The following is an 18,358-nucleotide window of genomic DNA, read 5'->3' as shown; positions in this document are numbered from 1 at the left end:
GTGCCGCGACCCGCTGCTCCTTCTTCTTCCTGCTTTTTCGCTGATTCCATTGGTGTCACGTAATCAGGGGGCGTGACTGCTTCCTGGCAGCTGACCGGCCGGCATAGCAGTGACGTCACTGGGGGAGGACCCTCTTCCTCGAAGTCGGCCCCGTACAAGGAGACTGCCTCTCCTTTCGCCGCGGGTTGACTCCACCAGCTGTCGGACTCCGTCTCACATGGGTCCTGACATGGCGAAAGAGAGGTGGGAGGCGTGTCAGTTATCCACCACTCCTTCAGCGTGGCGGTATTCGGCTCTGTGCCCGCCCCCTGCTACATCTTTGTAGTCGAAGTTTTCATAGAGCTTCTCGATCTTGAGGTGCAAGGAGGAGCTGAGTCTGTTGCAGATGTCTTGGTGTAGTGTAGTTCCGATATCCCCGATAGGCTCTGCACATTGGAATAATATACACTATATATTTGACATAGGACTACGGTCAGTATGTCTCTATCGAGTACATTAAACTTAATTACTTGTGTGTGCCAGCTAACTCAGAGGTCACCAGAAACTTCTCGAATAAACAAGAAGGGATTAGTCTCTGACAACTGCATAAACATGACAACTTTGTTTCCCTTAGAATCGGAACACGTCTCAGAATCGTGAAAACAATAGTCACTCAGTCAATTGTGCGTGCTTCGTTTCTACAGAGTTGCATAGAAATAGAGAGACAGGTGTTTTAATAAACGGGTTTATTGAGCAGTCTTATTTCTCATGCAAGAGATATGAACTGCTACAATCGTAAGACAGAACGCGAAGTATAATACGTACAGCGTGAGCAGTAAGATAAAATGATACTGCAATAGCATTGTCTGTAGCTATGACATATATTAATAAAAACACATACATAAATAACACAGGCTAAAATACTCATCTGGTGCTTCTAAAATAATCCTACCCCAGTGTACCTAACCTATGTGTAGTACGAGGTAAGAAGTAGGTGTTGTTTAGTTATAGTCTACTTTAGCCAAAGTTTACTTTTGTCAAGAGTTGCCAAAAGTTTCTCTAGGTTCTAGTCTGCTCCATACCTCAGAATGGGAGAGGTTGGAATCTCTTTCCGAGTCTCAATCTCTAACACCCCGCAAGGGGAGTCAGAAACACTGGAGCTGGATTCTCTGCGAGGAGGATGGCAGCGTCTGTTCAGTGCGTCAGTTGGGGACTGACTCCCTTCCAAACTTGCCGTGGCGAACTGCGTCGTTCAAGTAGGCAGCCACCGTGGTTTGCCTTGGTACGCGAAGGTATATTTATACCTTGAAGGTGTTTAGGAATGCCAGTATTGACGTACACGTCGGGCATAAGAATGTCATGAATAAACCCCTAAGGTATAGATGTTCATGCATATTAAATGAGTTCTTGGAGAAATCAATATCCAAGCAAGGGGAAGTCCTAAAGGCTTAAGAGTCTGGTTTTCCAAGAACTCGTTGTGACGTAGATGAACGGATGTAGTTGACCATGCCTGTATTTGGTTAGCATGAGCAATGCCTAAATAAGGGCTGGATTTCTATGCCTAAATAAGGGCAATGGGAATTGTACCTATATAAGGGCATAAATTGGGAAATCTGTATACGGTATCTAAATCGACACACAACACCAACTCCACTTTCGTATGAAGGACATTACTAAATCCTAAACATGCTAAACATATCTAAAATATAGCTACACACAAAGTGCTAAAAACATGTCTAAATTACATTGTAAAAATGCATTAAAACTGTTGCTATGCATAAAATGTAATGGTCTTGTACCTATTAAAGCAATGCTTAATTCTAAGCACATGTTGAAATTCGAATGCTACATAATGAATCATAAATATATATATATATATATATATATATATATATATATATATATATATACACACACACATGATGAAATGGCTCGTAAATACAGAAGAAAAAAGGCTGATACCATTTTATGTCAGATTACATAAATCAATTGTTGTGGACAAGGTTACATATTGTCTCTGAGAGTATTCAAAGAATTCTGTTCTCTATGAAGAGTTCTACTATAAGCAGATTACCATGCCAAAAATGAAAAAATACAAATTTGGAGGAAAAAAAATTAATCATAGGAAAAAAGTTCCAAAGTTAGTCCCTTTTTTCGAAAGAATGAAGGCCAAATTCAGAGTTTCTCAATACACAGTGTGCTAGTTCAAAAGTCAGTGTTCGGCTTGGAGAAAACATGAAATCTTCTATTTCTGTAGACAAAAAGTCGTCTACTGAGGGCGTGGCCAAGATGGCGAGGTGAGCGGACGCACTCTCCACGAGCTCCTCCGACCCTGGTGCCCTAGACCGTAGTATTCTGCAGATCTCCCCCCGATCTATAACGGGGCTGTGGCGGAATTAGGAGGGCAGCTGCTGATCTAGTGTTGGACCCCCGCCCTGCACCGAATTCGCAGTCGGAGGCCTCTTAGGAGTGGCGGAGGCGGGAGGCGGCTGTGACGGAGCTTTGCTCGGAGGCCGGCCAGTGTGAGGCGGAGCACCGGGGCCGGTGAAGAGTTGTGGCGAGGGTCCTGTACCGCTCAACGCAAGAGCCAGACACCAGCGGAGTCCCGGGTCGGGCCCGGGTGCGGAGAGACGCCCGCCGGTGCCCGGCAGCGGCGCCGGTGCTCTCTGCCGGACAGCAGCGCTCACGCAAGGCCGAGGACGCGGACTGCTGTCGGGGTGCCCCAGGCCACCGCTACGGACCAGACTGCCGTGCTGCGACCGGCGCTGCCGAGGGTCGGGCTCCGGCGGCATCCAGGAACCAGAACAGGCACTGGGCGAGGCCCGGAAGCGGCCGGCGGAGGTGCCGATACTCGGGGTCAGCAGGGAGCCATCACGCAAGTCCGGGGACGCGGCCTGCTGACAGAGCGTCCCGGACCTCGGCTTCGGACAGGGCTGCTGGGGAGTGGCCGGCGCCAACAAGAACCGAACGGACACCGGTGGCGCCCCGTGTCGGACCAGAGCACAGAGTGAAGCCCTGCGGCGGTGCCGATTTCGCTCCAGTCGTGGCCTGTAGACCGGGCGCCCTGGGCCCTTGGCGCGAACCGGACTGCCGGAGCACAGCCGACGGAGGGACGATTGTGCATGCAGGGAGCGGGGTGAGGCTGACCCCCCCCTGTTGCTGACCCCAGCGCCGAGTTGAGGGATACGAGCACTCCGGGTCCAGAGACGGAGACTGGGACTGTGAGCATCGGCACAGGCCGCTATGCGAGGCCGGGGACGCGGCCTGGCGGCGGACCCCCCCCTACGCTTTTCCGGCCAGCCCTTTTTCAGGACTACGTGCCCACCCCCTCTGGGAACCCAGGATCAGTGGCAGCTGAGCCCCGAGTGGGCAGCAGTGGGTAGGGTCGGTATTGCAGAGGTGCCGTGTCTAGGACAGGACCTCCAATTGCGTGGTGGACCCGGTAGGGGAGTCAGACTCTGCCGCGACGCTGGGGGGCACGGGTGAGCGACCGTCAGAGGGGGAGAGACTGCTTCCCAGCGCAGGCCCTCGCCCAGGTGAGACTCACGGAGCGGGGTACGGAGCGGCCCAGGCCACAGACCTGGCATAGCCGGCAAGGGGGCCCGCAGAGGACAGCTTGCCTTGGGTGCCATCCCAGTGCACCATGGAACTATCGCGGCAGGCCCAGACTGCCTGCCTGTTAGGAATGACTGTTTACCTGAGCAACGCGCCACTCGGTGTGCAACTCCGCTGGGGATATGGCTGGCAACAGAGGGAGCAAGAAGGGAGACCGGACACTACCTGAAATGTTGAATAGAGGCCTGGCGAGGCAAGATAGGGGGCAGCAATCATCGAGCCCCGCGAGCGGTTCTCAGGGGGCTGTGGGGGGGAGCCTCCGGTGACTAGATCCTTCCTAGAGACTCTCTTCAGCTCGCTCAGGGAGGATTTCCACGCCCTGAAGCAGGAGGTGGCTGGAGAGGTATGAGAGGTGTGGAGGGAGAGAGAGTGACCACGGTTGAGGAGGCGAGCCACACCCGAGACGAGGAGATCGCGCAGCTGCAACAGGAGGTGCTGCGCTTGAGAGACCAACAACTTGACCTCCAGGCGCACAACAAAGATCTCGAGAACCGGTCCCGTCGCAACAATATTAGGGTCTGGGGAATTCCATCCGGAGAAGAGGGTGAGGACGTGGCTGGGTATCTTCGAGACCTCTTCCGAGAAATCCTGGGGGAGCCGGATGATCTCCCTATTAGAATAGACGGAGCACACAGGGTGGGCCCAACACGCCGTGCCTCAGCACCTCCCCTGATATTTTGGCCTTCCTGCCAGACTACCCTCTGAAGGAACGAATCCTCCGTGCAGCGCGACGGCAGCAGTCCTTGTGTTTCCGGGGGCATCAGGTCGCCCTCTTTCAGGATCTGTCGATAATCACACTCCAGAAGCGCAAAACGTTCAAAATAGCAACGGACTTCCTGAGAGAACACAACACGCAATACTCCTGGGGCCATCCTTTCCGCCTTATTTTTAGGTGGAACGGGACTCTGCACCAGCTTCGCTCTCTCCAGGACACCTGTGGGGTACTTGGAATCACTGCGGCTGAGGACGCTGCACCCGCCCCTCGCCGACGACGCACTACCAGAGACGGTTGGCAAATGATCCCAGCGCGGCGATCCTCTGTGTCCTCGGCACGACCGGACTCGCCCACTATCCGGGCGGAAATGGCCAACGCGATCCAAGAAGCAGCCAGAGACGCGGCGTCTATTGTTGTTGCTCTGACGACTTGATTGAACTCCGGGGGGAGATCGACACAGCTTTACTGGCAATGCAGGTTTGGGGGAGGGGGGGCGGCGGGTGGGGTGGGTAGTGGCTGGACGTCCACTTGAGTAACTTTCCACAGACTTGTCCATTGCGGACCGGACTGGGACAATGTGATTTTGGGAACAGTTGGCGGGGGGGGGAGGGGAAGGGAGTTGGTGGGGTAGTTTTGAGTGTGGATGGGAGTTGGCGGGGGAGAGGAGAGGGAGAGAGGTTGGTTCTAAGCATGCAAGGACTGCTGGGGGGGAGGGGGAGGAGGGGAAGGGGGTGGGGAGGACGGGGCAGTTTGAGGGATGTTCATAGGGACCTGGGGGGCCAGGGGAGGGGATCGTACAGTACTTTTGACGCACTTGCTTTGCTCTTACACTACTCCTACACACTAACTGCACCGAGGCCGCCCCTCCGGTGCCGTGACCCACTGGTAGGGCTACACTTTTATCCACATCAATGACAGCCCTTAAGGTCGTTACTCTTAATGTGAAAGGGCTGAATAACCCTGTGAAGAGGAGGGCAGTGATGTCCTTGCTTGAAAACACGCAGGCTGATATTTGTCTTTTGCAAGAGACCCACCTCCTGGCCCGAGATTGTCAGAGGATGCGGTCTCAAAAGTTCCCTACGCAGATTTTCTCCTCCAACACTACCAAAACGGCAGGGGAAGCAATCCTAGTGTCCAGGACGTTTAAGGGAGAGGTCCTACATAAACTGACAGAACAGAAAGGGAGGCTCCTCGCCTATAGAGTAAAGTCGGGAGGTCTGGTGTTTACCATTGGGTCGATATACAGCCCCAACGAACACCAGGAACGATTCCTTCGCTCGGCCTTGGTGGACATCGCGGCACATAGGCACATAATCATAGGGGGAGACCTGAACATGATCAGGCGGTCGCAGGCCGGACTCTGCAGGAGGTGCCCTTCCTACGTAGAGCTCACCGTCCCCCCAACCTGTATGCGTCCTTTGTCACGCGAGTCCCGATGAGAGTGTGGGACACTACTAACGTTGCACATGATCTTACTACTTTCCCCTCGCTGTTCACGCCGTTGGTTGGGAACCCAGATTTTCATCCCGGGTTGGTGGTCGGGGCTTTCGCGCACTGGCGGAACGCAGGATGCAGTACACTGTTTCACATGTATACCCCTGACGGCGTCATCCAGTTTCAGGATTTCAGGCGGGAATACCAACTGCCTGAGACGGAAAGGATGCGGTATATGCAGGTGCGCCACTGGGCGCTCCAGCCGCAAGTGTGCGAATCGGCGGACAGGAGGCTTCGGCCTTATGAGAAGTGGCTTGTGACGCGCACCTCGGATACAAAACTTATTTCAGATCTATATAAGTTCTTGCAGCCTTCCTCCTCTCATATTTATAACCCGGGTAGGGAACGCTGGGAACGGGAATTGGGGAGGACCCTGAGTCACACAGAGTGGGACCACATTTCTTACCGGGCACGACACTCCACGTACCACACGAGACTCACAGAAACGTTCACTAAGGTATCCACATATTGGTATTACACGCCAGAGAGACTGCATGAAATGAACCATAATGTTGAGAACACTTGTTGGCGGGCTTGTGGGCAGATAGGCACACTTACACATGTTTTATGGGATTGCCCCCAGTTGTGCCCCTATTGGAAAGAAGTCTTAGATGAGATTGATTCCCGTTTTGACATTGAGCTGCCTCGCTTCCCGGCGTATGTCCTGTTGGGCTTGCCCAACGGATTGATGTACCCTCTGAAGTCTCGTAGAGGTAGGCAGATTGCAATCGCACTGGGTTCTGCTGTTCAAAACATACTCATTCACTGGCGTACCACCACACTCCCCTCCACTACGGGCTGGCTGCATAGATTGTGGCATGTCCTGGGGATGGAGAAGTTGTCGCTCATGGTGGCGGGTGAGGTGGAGCAATTTCACTCACTACTTGTGACGGAATTCAAAGAACTCACATGCCCCCGATATCTCCGATTATTGAGATTAACGTCACCAACGGATCCAGCTAACCAATGAGTCTAGAGTTACGGTCGGCTGGGAAGGGAGGGTGGCCTGAGGGAGGTGACACGGGAGGGTGAATTTCGTACTGTACGGGGGGTGCGGGAGGGGGTTCGAGGGGATTGGATGGGAGGGGGGAGTTCTGGAAGGGGTTGTTTATTTTGGATGTAGTTGTTGCTGTATGCGCCCCGAACACCACGCTCAGATGGACATTACGATTGCAGAACTTCTGCGCGCTGGTTGCGCTCCTGTATGGTTGTATCATTGCACTGATTCTCAGCGACGACTGTCTTTCCTTTCTTTTGTAAAAGTGTTAATAAAATGCTTTAAACCTAAAAATCGTCTACTGTTGTAGGTGAAGGTTGTAATACCTCGTTTAGAAGACTAACTGCACATAGATGTGGACTATCGCCTTCAGCATTGGTCGCATCATCAATGTTCGTATCGGATGTTACCTGCCTGCCTGTTGTTTCCTCTCGTCCCTCAGCAGTTGCAATTTGCGTCTGTGAGATCTCAATGAATGCCGTCATCGGGATTGGTAGCAGATGGGGACAACACAGAGCATGGGCCGTTACAGGGTCCAGCAGAGTATCGACATCCATAGGCATGACTGATGGGAGTGTTGGACAGAAGTCTAGCATGCATTCTGCACCGCAAAGCAGGCAACGTCGAACAGGTAAGATGCAATCTTGCCAGATTGGTCTGAATGACAGAAACCATGTGGTATTTAGTTCTCGTAGACGAGGTAAACCCATAATTTGGACGATGCGCTCACGACACTTCATCTCCAGCAGAGCACTCTCCACAGTGAATTGGGTGTCGTTGGCGATTTGGCTTGCCATATCGTAGCAGTGGAAGCAAAAACAGGATCCCTGCAACAAGTGCTAAAAGGAGCGGCAGTCCGCCAAACACACAGTGCATGAAGTTTGGAATTATTCCGAGGACTGCTTGAAAAGGTGCTAATAGTACTTCACACACGTTCTTAAATAGATGTACAATACCGCTCGTATCAGACATGTTTAAGATACAACCTAACATTTCTGAGAAATGTATTGGGCAGTTTGTATTCAAAAGGGCATGTATCTCGGCAGAAGTCATTGCGACTTGTAGATCATAGGTTTCTTTGGCCAAGGTCAGTGGCACAGTTTTTTGTAAAAGAATGGCTTTCATTCTGCTTAAGTTCAGTGAAGGCCATAAAGGCAACTCTCTAGCTGTCTTGGTTTGTGGAAACAATACTTGCATAAAGCAAGTGAGCCTGAATGTGACAGCCACTAGATATGGGATACCAGGCAACATGCCACAGCAGCTGGTATCATTCAACATTAGGTAACTTCCATTTGAAAGTTGACAAAAAATTGGATTAATCACTACAACTGGTGAGCCTTGCAGGTGACAGGATAAATTTGTAGTGGAACCATCACAGGCCCCGAGTAAGTTAATACCCTGACAAAGGAGAGAACCACTTAGTGCGTTTTCATAGTTAGTACCGCTAAGAAACACTTCACGCCCCCCACTCCAACGTCTGTGTGTGTAAGGTAATTCCCAGGGTGTCTTAATGTATTCTTTACCCAACCTTTTATATGTGCCTGCTGGTATATGTTTTAAGCAATACTGAAAATTGAGAATTGTAACAGGCAGAGTGATTTTACCATGTATGATCCACTCAGTAGCTGGTTTCTCTGCTACGGTGAATGGTCATTTTTCCAGTTTTTCAATGCTCAGCACCGTATAGTCTGCTCCCCTTTGTGCCAGTTTGATCACTGAGATTGAATTAGGAAAACAGTGAAGTAGTGTTGATTAAACACCAAGGCACATAGCCTGCACGCAAGTTTTGTAGCGTCCAGCCTAATAGCATGATAGAGCCCTTCGCCCGGATGTGGGACTTTGCCATGAAGGACCTAGTGATAGTGTTTCATTTGTTCCTTTGGATGCTTGAATTAGAAGGATCCTCAGCATCGATTCATCCACATGGACACAGCTTGTAGACCATCCTCTGCTAGGAAGAAGTGTCCTAGGTTCTTCTGTAGATCTCCTTACTAGAGAGCCCTTCGCCCAGATGTGGGTCTCTGCCATGAAGGGCCTGGTGAGAGTGTTTCATTTTTAGGTCTCGCTATTATATCCCGCAGGGATTAATAGCGAGTATATAGTAGGCGAAACAAACTCTTGACCAAGCGCGGATTACGTGCAGTTCATGTTATCCAGTCGTGTGAGACGAGCATGCACGTCAAACCCATCAGTCTCGCACCAGACTTCAATGGAATGCCTCCCAAGCTGCTCCCCCGCCCCCCGCCTTCAGCCTTCAAAGCAATGCGCTCCCGCCCCAACACCCCACAGCAATGCCAAGAGCTTGTTTACTCTCCCAAGCGCGCGCTTCAACCCTCCTCCCCCTCCCACACCACAGAGCGCATGCCGCTCCTCCCGCTGGCTGCTGCAGCTCCTGGCGCCATCTGGTTATAGCGATCACTTTCACGGCCGCACGGTATGTGTGTAACAAGCATAGATGCGATTTTCAAATTTTCAATCTTCCACTTTGTGGCATTAACCATACTACATGTGCTGCTAATTTAGTGTTTAATGTTGGTATGGGTTTCTGTAAAATCATGCTGTCCTGTTCCGTTGAAGATTACTGGCCGATAATAAGGAAGCATGTTCCTGTTCCAGAGCTCGGGTTTCAGGTCCATATTACTTACATCTAGTACTTTTGTAAGAAATAAACATCTTTCTGTGTAGTCGCTTTTACCTTTCTGTCAAGAATCCAACAGACCTTTGGTAGTTTCTCATACAGAGGAAGTAGGTTAATATCCGGTGTGAAATAGTTTTAATTGATTTGGCAAGCTAGTCCCGACGTCCTCGGAGTCCTTCAAGAATAATTTGACTTTTCATGCTTCTGTGACCTTGGTTTGGTATCCCGCATCACTCCATCTACTCAGAACAGAGTGCAAGCCTTTGAGTGGATATCACACCTATGTAACACTTCAATCTCATTGATGCCAAGAACTCTGGAGCCCGTTGTGTTCTAGAAATGCGATTAAAGTTGTTTGGGTCTTTCCGCAACAGCAGGACTTCTGGAATGTCCTTGTTCTTGTAGGATGGAAACCGCAGTACCCTGGTATGTTGTTGATTTGTGATTTAAGCAGCAGTTAAGGTCCGGATTGTGTTAGAACATTTGTATATACAGTGATTTCCCAATTCTAATTGGTACACTGAAATATGCTGCAGGACCATTTAATGGGAGGCAAACCGGGATCACCAATATTTTTTTCTACATCCTGCTGCTTTTTAAAAAGGTTTTTAATGCTACTTAAATGCCTATGTGACATGGCATTATGATTTGCTAATCAAGGTCTCCGCATGGGCAATGAAGAAAGGCTAATTGTGACTAATGGTATATAAAAGTCAGTGGTTAACGGTGCTGAAAAATGAGCTGGCCTCGGGAAATGCAGACAGCCAACGTTCCACCATGCCTGCTTCCCTCTGTGTGTTTAAGATGTAGACATATTGGTGACAGAAGCAGGGACTGTGTTACCGCCTCTGCGAACACCAACATAGTCAATTCTCTTTTACTAAAATTTCGTTTCCTTCCCATTGAAACTGAAAAGACAGGAGTAGGAGGCATTTGTAAATGCTGCCTGCCATTTTACAGACCACACTGAGGACATCTGGGAGTAACACTTGATGTTTCACATTTTTGTTAAGTGTGGTCATCACTGGTTATGAATCTTGGTAGCAATAGTCTTGTGTTCTCTTTCTCCCGAATCCCTTTTTACAGGCGTTTCCCTCCCCTCCTCCATCTCTCCTTTACTCATCCCGGACCCCAACTTACTTCTACGATCTCCCAAATTAACATTTCTGGGTTTCTTCCCCTTTCTATCCCTTCTCTGAATAGCATTTGTTTTTAATATGTTGCTGACGTGTTGTACTTCTTCCAAGAAAGTTATATTGTCATATTTCGACTTCTGTGGAGTAAGCTCAGGGAGAAGCAAGCTTGGCATATATCCTAACCACATTCTGGAAGGATTGTGTCCCACTACGTATAGCATTTTGTACCTACCCTGTAACTCTGTAGTTTGCAGATATTCTTTTGCACTATTTTTCATTGGTTTTTTAATCTTCTTATACAGCTGGATGCGCTATGTGCAATGCCTCAGGGCTCACTGTCCACTGTGTCACTTTTTCATTGATGTCTGCTTGTTCTTAATTGTTGCGCCGGACACCCTGAGCTGTGTTCTTTAAATATGGTGGCCACTTTTTCACACTGCCACTGATAGCGAGTGGAATGCCCTTAATTGGGACGCCAGCAGTGTCCTGCCTGTGTCCGCTGCAAATGCCTCCCGGGTCATTATGAGAGGGGTAACAAGTTGCGTTCAAAGCACCATTTCGCTATTTGTCATCAAACTCAACTTATTTAGCAAACAGCGCAGTCCACCGTTACTGCTAATCCTATTGTGCATCTCCCTGACACGCACTTTATCTTTACCTTTATATATTGCACGGTGGCCACAGCTGCCCCTCACCCCTCTCTGATCCTTCCTCTTATTCCCTCTCTTAAAGTCCCCTTCTCACTTACTGAAAACAAACACTTTAGCTTCTCCTGCTCTGTCGCTATCAGCGCTCCCTCCCCCCCGCTCCTTGATACTCTTATTCCCTCTCCTGTCTCTGTCTCGGTCCTCCTCCGTGGTCGCAAAGTACGCAGAATGGTTCAAGATCAGGTAATAAACTGCACCGTTCCTGGAGGTACTATAATATAAGTGGTGCAGCCTCGGAACAGACACAAAAAAGGGTGAAAATACCAAAAGCTGCCATATTAATTGTATTCACAACCACATTCATTCGTGCCGCTTGACAGGTTTTTCCTGTGGAGCACTACTTTCGTTTTATCGTGTTTGTTTAAACAACAATGTTCACTTCCACTTTCCGCTAGCAGCTACCCCCTCACCCTCTCTCTTTCTTCCAGGTATTCCTCTCCTATTTTGGTGACTCACAACCACACACATTAGCGCCACTTTACAGAGGTTGCCAGTAAAGCGCTACTTTAGTTTTTTCCTCTTTCTTAAAACAACATTGCTTTCCATGGACGAAGAAGTGCAACATTTTTAGAGGTACTGCAATACCTGGTGCAGCTTGGGCAGAGAGAAAAAAAAGTTCATAAGACAGACAGCAGCCGGGATCCTTCTCAGCTTTATTTGGCATACATATTGACACTAATGGCAGATTTGTCAAATACTGCTAATTAAGCTAGGCTAATAGGATTCTCTCCAAGCCCCCTTTCTCTTCAGTCTATCTCTCGCCCATCCAGACACAATTCTTGTTTTATAGCCCAATCTCTGTCCAAACACTACCTCTTTAATCCCCATCTGCATCCACCACTCTCCCCCTCCCTTACAAGTATTTCCTTGCTGTTACCATATTCCTCCTTCACATTGCACACCATTTGGCTTTGAGGCTGCTCTCATGTCTAATTTACCACCCTGTGTTTTTATTACCTTTCTTTGTAATGCGATCCAAACACATTATGCATCGTTTCATTTGCAACATGCACTGGCTAACCATGGGCATGCTGCAGCTCACGATTTATGTAACTGCTGCTTTCAAGCTTGTGAACAGAAGCTGCTCAGTTGCAAGTTAAATGATAATTCAACCTCCTACATACACAAACCCACACACAACCCCCCCACACACTCACACAACCCACACACACAACCCCACTCACTCAACTCCACACACAAACACAACCTCACATACATTCCCAAACACACACAACCCCCCACACAGACACACCCCACCCCCACACCCCACACACAACCCCACACACAACCCACACACACAACCCCCATACACAACCCCACCCCCACACACCGCACACACAGCCCCACACACCCCACACACACACTCAACCCCACACACACACCTCTCACACACTCAACCCCTCATACAACCACCCCACACACCCCACCCCATACACACCCCCCCACCCTACCCCACACACATACAACTACACCCATCTCTCTCTAGGACCTCCTTAACTCTCTCTACACCCCTCTCTCCACCCCCTTTCTCTCTACACCCTCCTCTCTACACCCCTCTCTCTCTACACCACTCCCTCTCTACACCCATCTCTCTCTACACCCCTCTCTCTAGGACCTCCTTAACTCTCTCTACACCCCTCTCTATCTACACCCCTCTCTCTCTACACACCTCTCTCTCTACACCCCTCTCTCTACAACCCCTCTCTCTAGGACCTCCTTAACTCTCTCTACACCCCCCCTCTCTACACTCCCCTATCTACACCCCCCTCTCTACACACCTCTTACTCTACACCCCTCTCTCTCTATAACCCCCTCTCTTTACACCCCCCTCTTTACACCCCCCTCTCTACACCCCTCTCTCTACACCCCTCTCCCTGCACCCCTCTCTCTCTACACCCCTCTCTACACCCCCTCTCTACACCCCCTCTCTACACCCCATCTCTACACCCCTTCTCTACACCCCTCTCTCTACACCCCCCTCTCTCTCTACACACACCTCTCTCTCTACACCCCTCTCTCCCTCTACACCCCTCTCTACACCCCCTTCTCTACCCCCATCTCTACACCCCCCTCTCTACACCTCCCTCTCTACACCCCTCTCTCTACACCCCTCTCTCTACACCACTCTCTCTCTACACCCCTCTCTCTCTCTACTCCCCTCTCTCTACACCCCCGCCCTCTCTCTTCACCCCTCCCTCTCCAACCCTCCCTCTACAACCCTCTCTCTACACCGCTCTCTCTACACCCTTCTCTCTCTCTACCCCCCTCTCTCTACCCCCCTCTCTACACCCCCTCTCTACACCCACTCTCTACACCCGTCTCTCACACCCCTCTCTCTCTGCACCCCTCTCTCTCCACCCCTCTCTCTCCACCCCTCTCTCTCCACCCCTCACTCTCTACAAACGTCTCTCTACACCCGTCTCTCTACTCCCCTCTCTACACCCCCCTCTCTACACCCCTCTCTACACCCCCTCTCTACACCCCCCTCTCTACACCCCCCTCTCTACACCCCCCTCTCTACACCCCTCTCTCTACACCCCTCTCTCTACACCCCTCTCTCTACACCCCTCTCTCTACACCCCTCTCTCTACTCCTCTCTCTACACCCCTCTCTCTACTCCTCTCTCTCTACACTCCTCCCTCTCTCTACACCCCTCCCTCTCCACCACTCTCTACACCCCTCTCTCTACACCCCTCTCTCTCTACACCCGTCTCTCTACACCCCTCTCTTTCTACACCCCATCTCTACACCCTCGCTCTACACCCCCTCTCTACACCCCTCTCTTTACACCCCTCTCTCTACACCCCTCTCTCTCTCTCTACACCCCCTCTCTCTCTCTACACCCCTCTCTCTCTCTACACCCCTCTCTCTAGACCCATCCTTCTCTCTACACCCTTTTCTCTACACCCCTCTCGCCCTCACTCTATCTAGCGCCCTCACTCTAGCGCCCTCACTGTATCTATCTATCGCCCTCACTGTATCTATCTATCGCCCTCACTCTATCTATCGATCGCCCTCACTCTATCTATCGCCCTCAGTTTAAGCGAATGCCATTATAAATTACAATAACTTGTATTCAAGTATTAATTATATTTTTAAAAAAGCCATTGTTATTTGTAATATCAATACATCTAAGTCACGTAAATACAACACATATTGCATTACAAATGCTATAGGTGTCACATTTGCTAAGTTAAAACTATTGCAAAGCTATTAATTTAGCTATTTTCAAAACCAACACATAAATACAAAATGTGTCATTCACAATACCAATAGCTCAAACTTTCCTAATGCGAGACCTATTGCATTGCAAATGCTTGTTCCTTTGTATGCTTGAATTAGAAGGATCCTCGGCATCGGTCCATCCACATGGATACAGCTTGTAGACCATCCTCTGCAAGGAAGAAGTGTCCTAGGGTCTTCTGTAGATCTACTTACTAGAGAGCCCTTCGCCCGAATGTGGGACTGTTCCTTGGAGGGCCTTAGTGAGATTGTTTCATTTGTTTCTTTGGAGTCCTGGGCTCTATCAAACTCTTATATTGGAGTTTTACTAAGTATTCCTCTGCAGACCCCTAGGTGTGCAGCTGCCCTCCGTTCTGCAGCCTTAAAGTCCTGGAGCCTGAAAATCCTCAACCCTTCAATGTGCTGTTACCGCACTTCAGATGGCCAACTGTTTCTCATTTTCCTTTTTCCTTAAGACCTTGGTGTTTTATCAGATGGAGTTTCTTTTGCTTGTGAGTTCCTATTACAGTTTGTCAAATCATAATTGCAATCCAAATTATCACCCATATTGTGATCTGAGACTTTAGGGGAAGGTTAGAGGTAATACTAGCAAGTTCTACAATACCGCATCGAACTAAAACAAACTAAACAGGCAGTAAAAAAAATCTGAATGGTTTGGGATAGAACGAAATGGGTTTTTTCGAGACCGCACTATTATGAATGTTACAGGGTTGGGATGACTCAAAGAATCCACTGCCCTTTAGTTGTGTTATTTTGTGTCCTCAAACGTCATTGCACGACCATCACTGATTCCTAGGTACAAAGGAAATCACAAGCTTACATTATAAGGCAGTCTTTCAGATTTTCATGAGAGCCTTCTGAAATGTCAGACACCAAGGAAGCCCAAATCCTCACATGTCAACATGGACATCTCTTGTGCATCACACATAGTATTATCCAAGGAACTCTCTTGAGGGGCGGCCACTTACAGGGCATGTGTACACCCCATGAAAAAGACTGCTTTGTAATCACTGGAGAATCCAAGGCCCTACAGCAGATACTTGTACTGAACTGTGCAATCCATTTGAGGTACACCCACTCTAGAGTTTTTCATTTAATCGGTTTTTGTCTGAACTTCTTTCTTGCTTTATTCAGATACAACACCAGCTCCCTCATCTTAAGGCCATTGTCCAGTACCACGACGAGCTCAAGGAGAAAAGGCCAAACCTGTACACGGTAAGAGATGTGCAAGCGCCCCATGGTCTGAACCTTTCTGCTGTAGATGTAGACATGTGTTCTGTTCACTAATTGATGCCGCAAGAGAGAGACTCCTGTCCCACAACATAGAAGCAAAGCTGCTCCTCAGCATCGTCCACGTCCTAACTAAGCTAGGAGTTCTACTGGTTAAGACTATGTTATGAGGTGTGCTTCAAAGTAGGTACCTCTGTCCGTCCTCCACTCGCGGTTGTAATTTTCAATTCAATTCAATTCAATAGAGACTTTATTTCGGTTTTGATTCAAACCATAAAAGCACATGTGCAACAGATCAGTTTGAAAATTCAATAAATATATGAATATACAGTAAAGTGCAGAAAATTCAAAGGTCAGTTATTTACATACAAAAAGTAAATTCAAGAGAGAAGTAAATCAACAAAAGGACCATCACTGATCCAAACAATTTCTCAACCTTATACATAGCTTTAAAAATTCAGTAACTTGAAGAATGCTGTCCTTATGCAGAAGTTGTAGGTACATAAGGGCTCGTCTGATCTGATTAAAATTGAGTTTTTTAAAAAGAACAACCAGATAGCCTTTGCGTGGGTAATCATAAAATCTACATAAAAATATAAAATGCAGCATATCCTGTGGAGACTTTCCGTCGCAGCCACAGGGTGCAGCAAATTTATTAAAAATTTCACTTTTTGGTCTAATCAGCAGATGGTGGTACAGATTTAACCTAAACATTGTTAGCAAGAACTTCTCATGTAAAGTCAATGAGCCAGTCAAATATGGCTCCATTGATTCACATGATTTTAGCATGACAGATTTTCTTACAGTTGGTTTTTGAAGCTCCACACCTTCCCTTTGCATACTCCTATCCATAAAGAAAGCCCGTTTAATTACCTCCACATCCCCTTTTACAATCCTGCTCGGATGTTCAAACAGATCCAAACGACCGAGCCTAAAACTAGTTTTCAAATAATTTAGCCATGGGGTACCCATTGCCTTGTCCTGGGACAGAAAGTCTTTCATGATCAAGTGAGTCAATGGAATGTCCACATTTAGCCACAGTTTTAGCCAACATGTCAGCGGGCGTAAAGATAAAATGTCGCTTATGTATTGTGCCCCCAACTCTTCATGTACTGCAAAGTTAGAAGTTCCAGCTGGGATACACAAGAGGCGTTTCATGAAAGAATTTTCAGCAGTCTGTAACTGCTCCCTCATGACATCACCCCACAGTTCACTTCCATAAACAGCAGTAGCCACTGATTTCGCATTGTAAAGTTTCATCATGGCACTGGTTGGTTTTTTCCCTAGTTTTGCCGCAAAATTGAAAATAGAGGCGTTCACCCTGGCCAATTCACCTTTCTTCTTAGCAAGATGTGGACCCCAAATAAGTTTATTATCGAAAGTAACCCCAAGATACGAGAATGATTTCGATACAGGGATCACTACATCATCTAGCTTAAACAAAAAGTTTCTAATTGGCTTTTGTCCAAATTGCATTATAAATGATTTGGAGTTATTGACCAGTAAGTCTCTGTCTGACATAAACAGTTTAAAAGCATTAAGTAGAGCTTGGAGTCCCCTCTCAGTTCTAGAGATTAAAACCGCATCATCTGCATATAAAAGGAATACCCCGCCTACCGACTCTAGGACAGTCGGCATGGATATTCTGCAGGTCGCTATCTAGATCATTGATATAGAAATTAAAAAGAAAGGGGGCTAGGATACAACCTTGGTGCACACCCTGTCTGATATCAAAATTGCTAGTTACGCCCAGATCCTTAGAGTACCTTACATTGGCACTAGTATTACTGTGTAGGTCAACAAGGAAATTAACAATCCCATTGTCAACACCCTTTTCCCTCATGGACTGCCAAAGCCTTCCCCTGTTGACACAGTCGAAAGCAGATGACAGGTCCATGAAGGCAAGGTGGATTGTACCCTTCTTTGCTACAGTATACTTGTTTAGAAGTAAGAAGAGATTAAGGCACTGTGTTATAGTCGAACGTCCACCGCAGAAGCCATACTGCGCGATGGACATGATGTTATTTGCCAACGCCCAGTCCGACAATCTCTGCAGTAGCATTCTCCCTACTATTTTGACCATTGAATCAATTAGTGAAATTGGCCTATAACAGAGTGGGCTACCCCGTCCCCCTTTTTGAAGACCGGAACAATCGTGGAGACCCCCCATGATTGTGGACAACCAACTGTTGCAGCCGCTTTGAAGACCGCCTCCAGTATGGGTGCCCAAAAGCTAGGGTCAGACCTGTACAGGTCTGGGGGATCCCATCAGGGCCCGGAGCTTTCCCAGCGGTCAGTCCCACTATGCCCTCCATAATCTCACCTCTTTCAAACCTGATAATGCTATCACTATCACAAGGGGGAAAATTGTGGATTTCCATCGACGTGCAACAGTATCGTTTTTTAAAGTGATTTACCCACTCATCCTTAGTTATGCAACATTCCAGACCATCACCCGAATCCTGCACCAGGAAAGGTTTCTTTACCACTGCCCAAAATCTAGAGCTGCACTTCAAGGTATCTGGGTCAAGAATCTCATTCCATGCCTCCTCTCTTAGAAAGTCCTTGTGTGTGGCAGTAGCTAATTTATATTCTATCCTGCAC

General features: G+C 48.4%; 1 protein-coding gene across 1 annotated transcript in view; it reads left to right on the top strand.

Moving 5' to 3' along the window:
* LOC144820048 (long-chain-fatty-acid--CoA ligase ACSBG2-like) overlaps positions 1-18,358 on the top strand; it is a 391,373-nt gene that overhangs the window by 92,317 nt on the left and 280,698 nt on the right. Inside the window, exon 5 of the mRNA XM_078677703.1 lies at positions 15,659-15,739. Coding sequence (XP_078533829.1) covers positions 15,659-15,739 — 81 coding nt within the window. The remainder of the gene's footprint in view (positions 1-15,658; positions 15,740-18,358) is intronic.

Source organism: Lissotriton helveticus, chromosome 2_1, assembly GCF_964261635.1.
Source record: "Lissotriton helveticus chromosome 2_1, aLisHel1.1, whole genome shotgun sequence".
NCBI classification, from domain to species: domain Eukaryota; kingdom Metazoa; phylum Chordata; class Amphibia; order Caudata; family Salamandridae; genus Lissotriton; species Lissotriton helveticus.
This window is presented reverse-complemented; position numbering and strand designations above follow the sequence as displayed.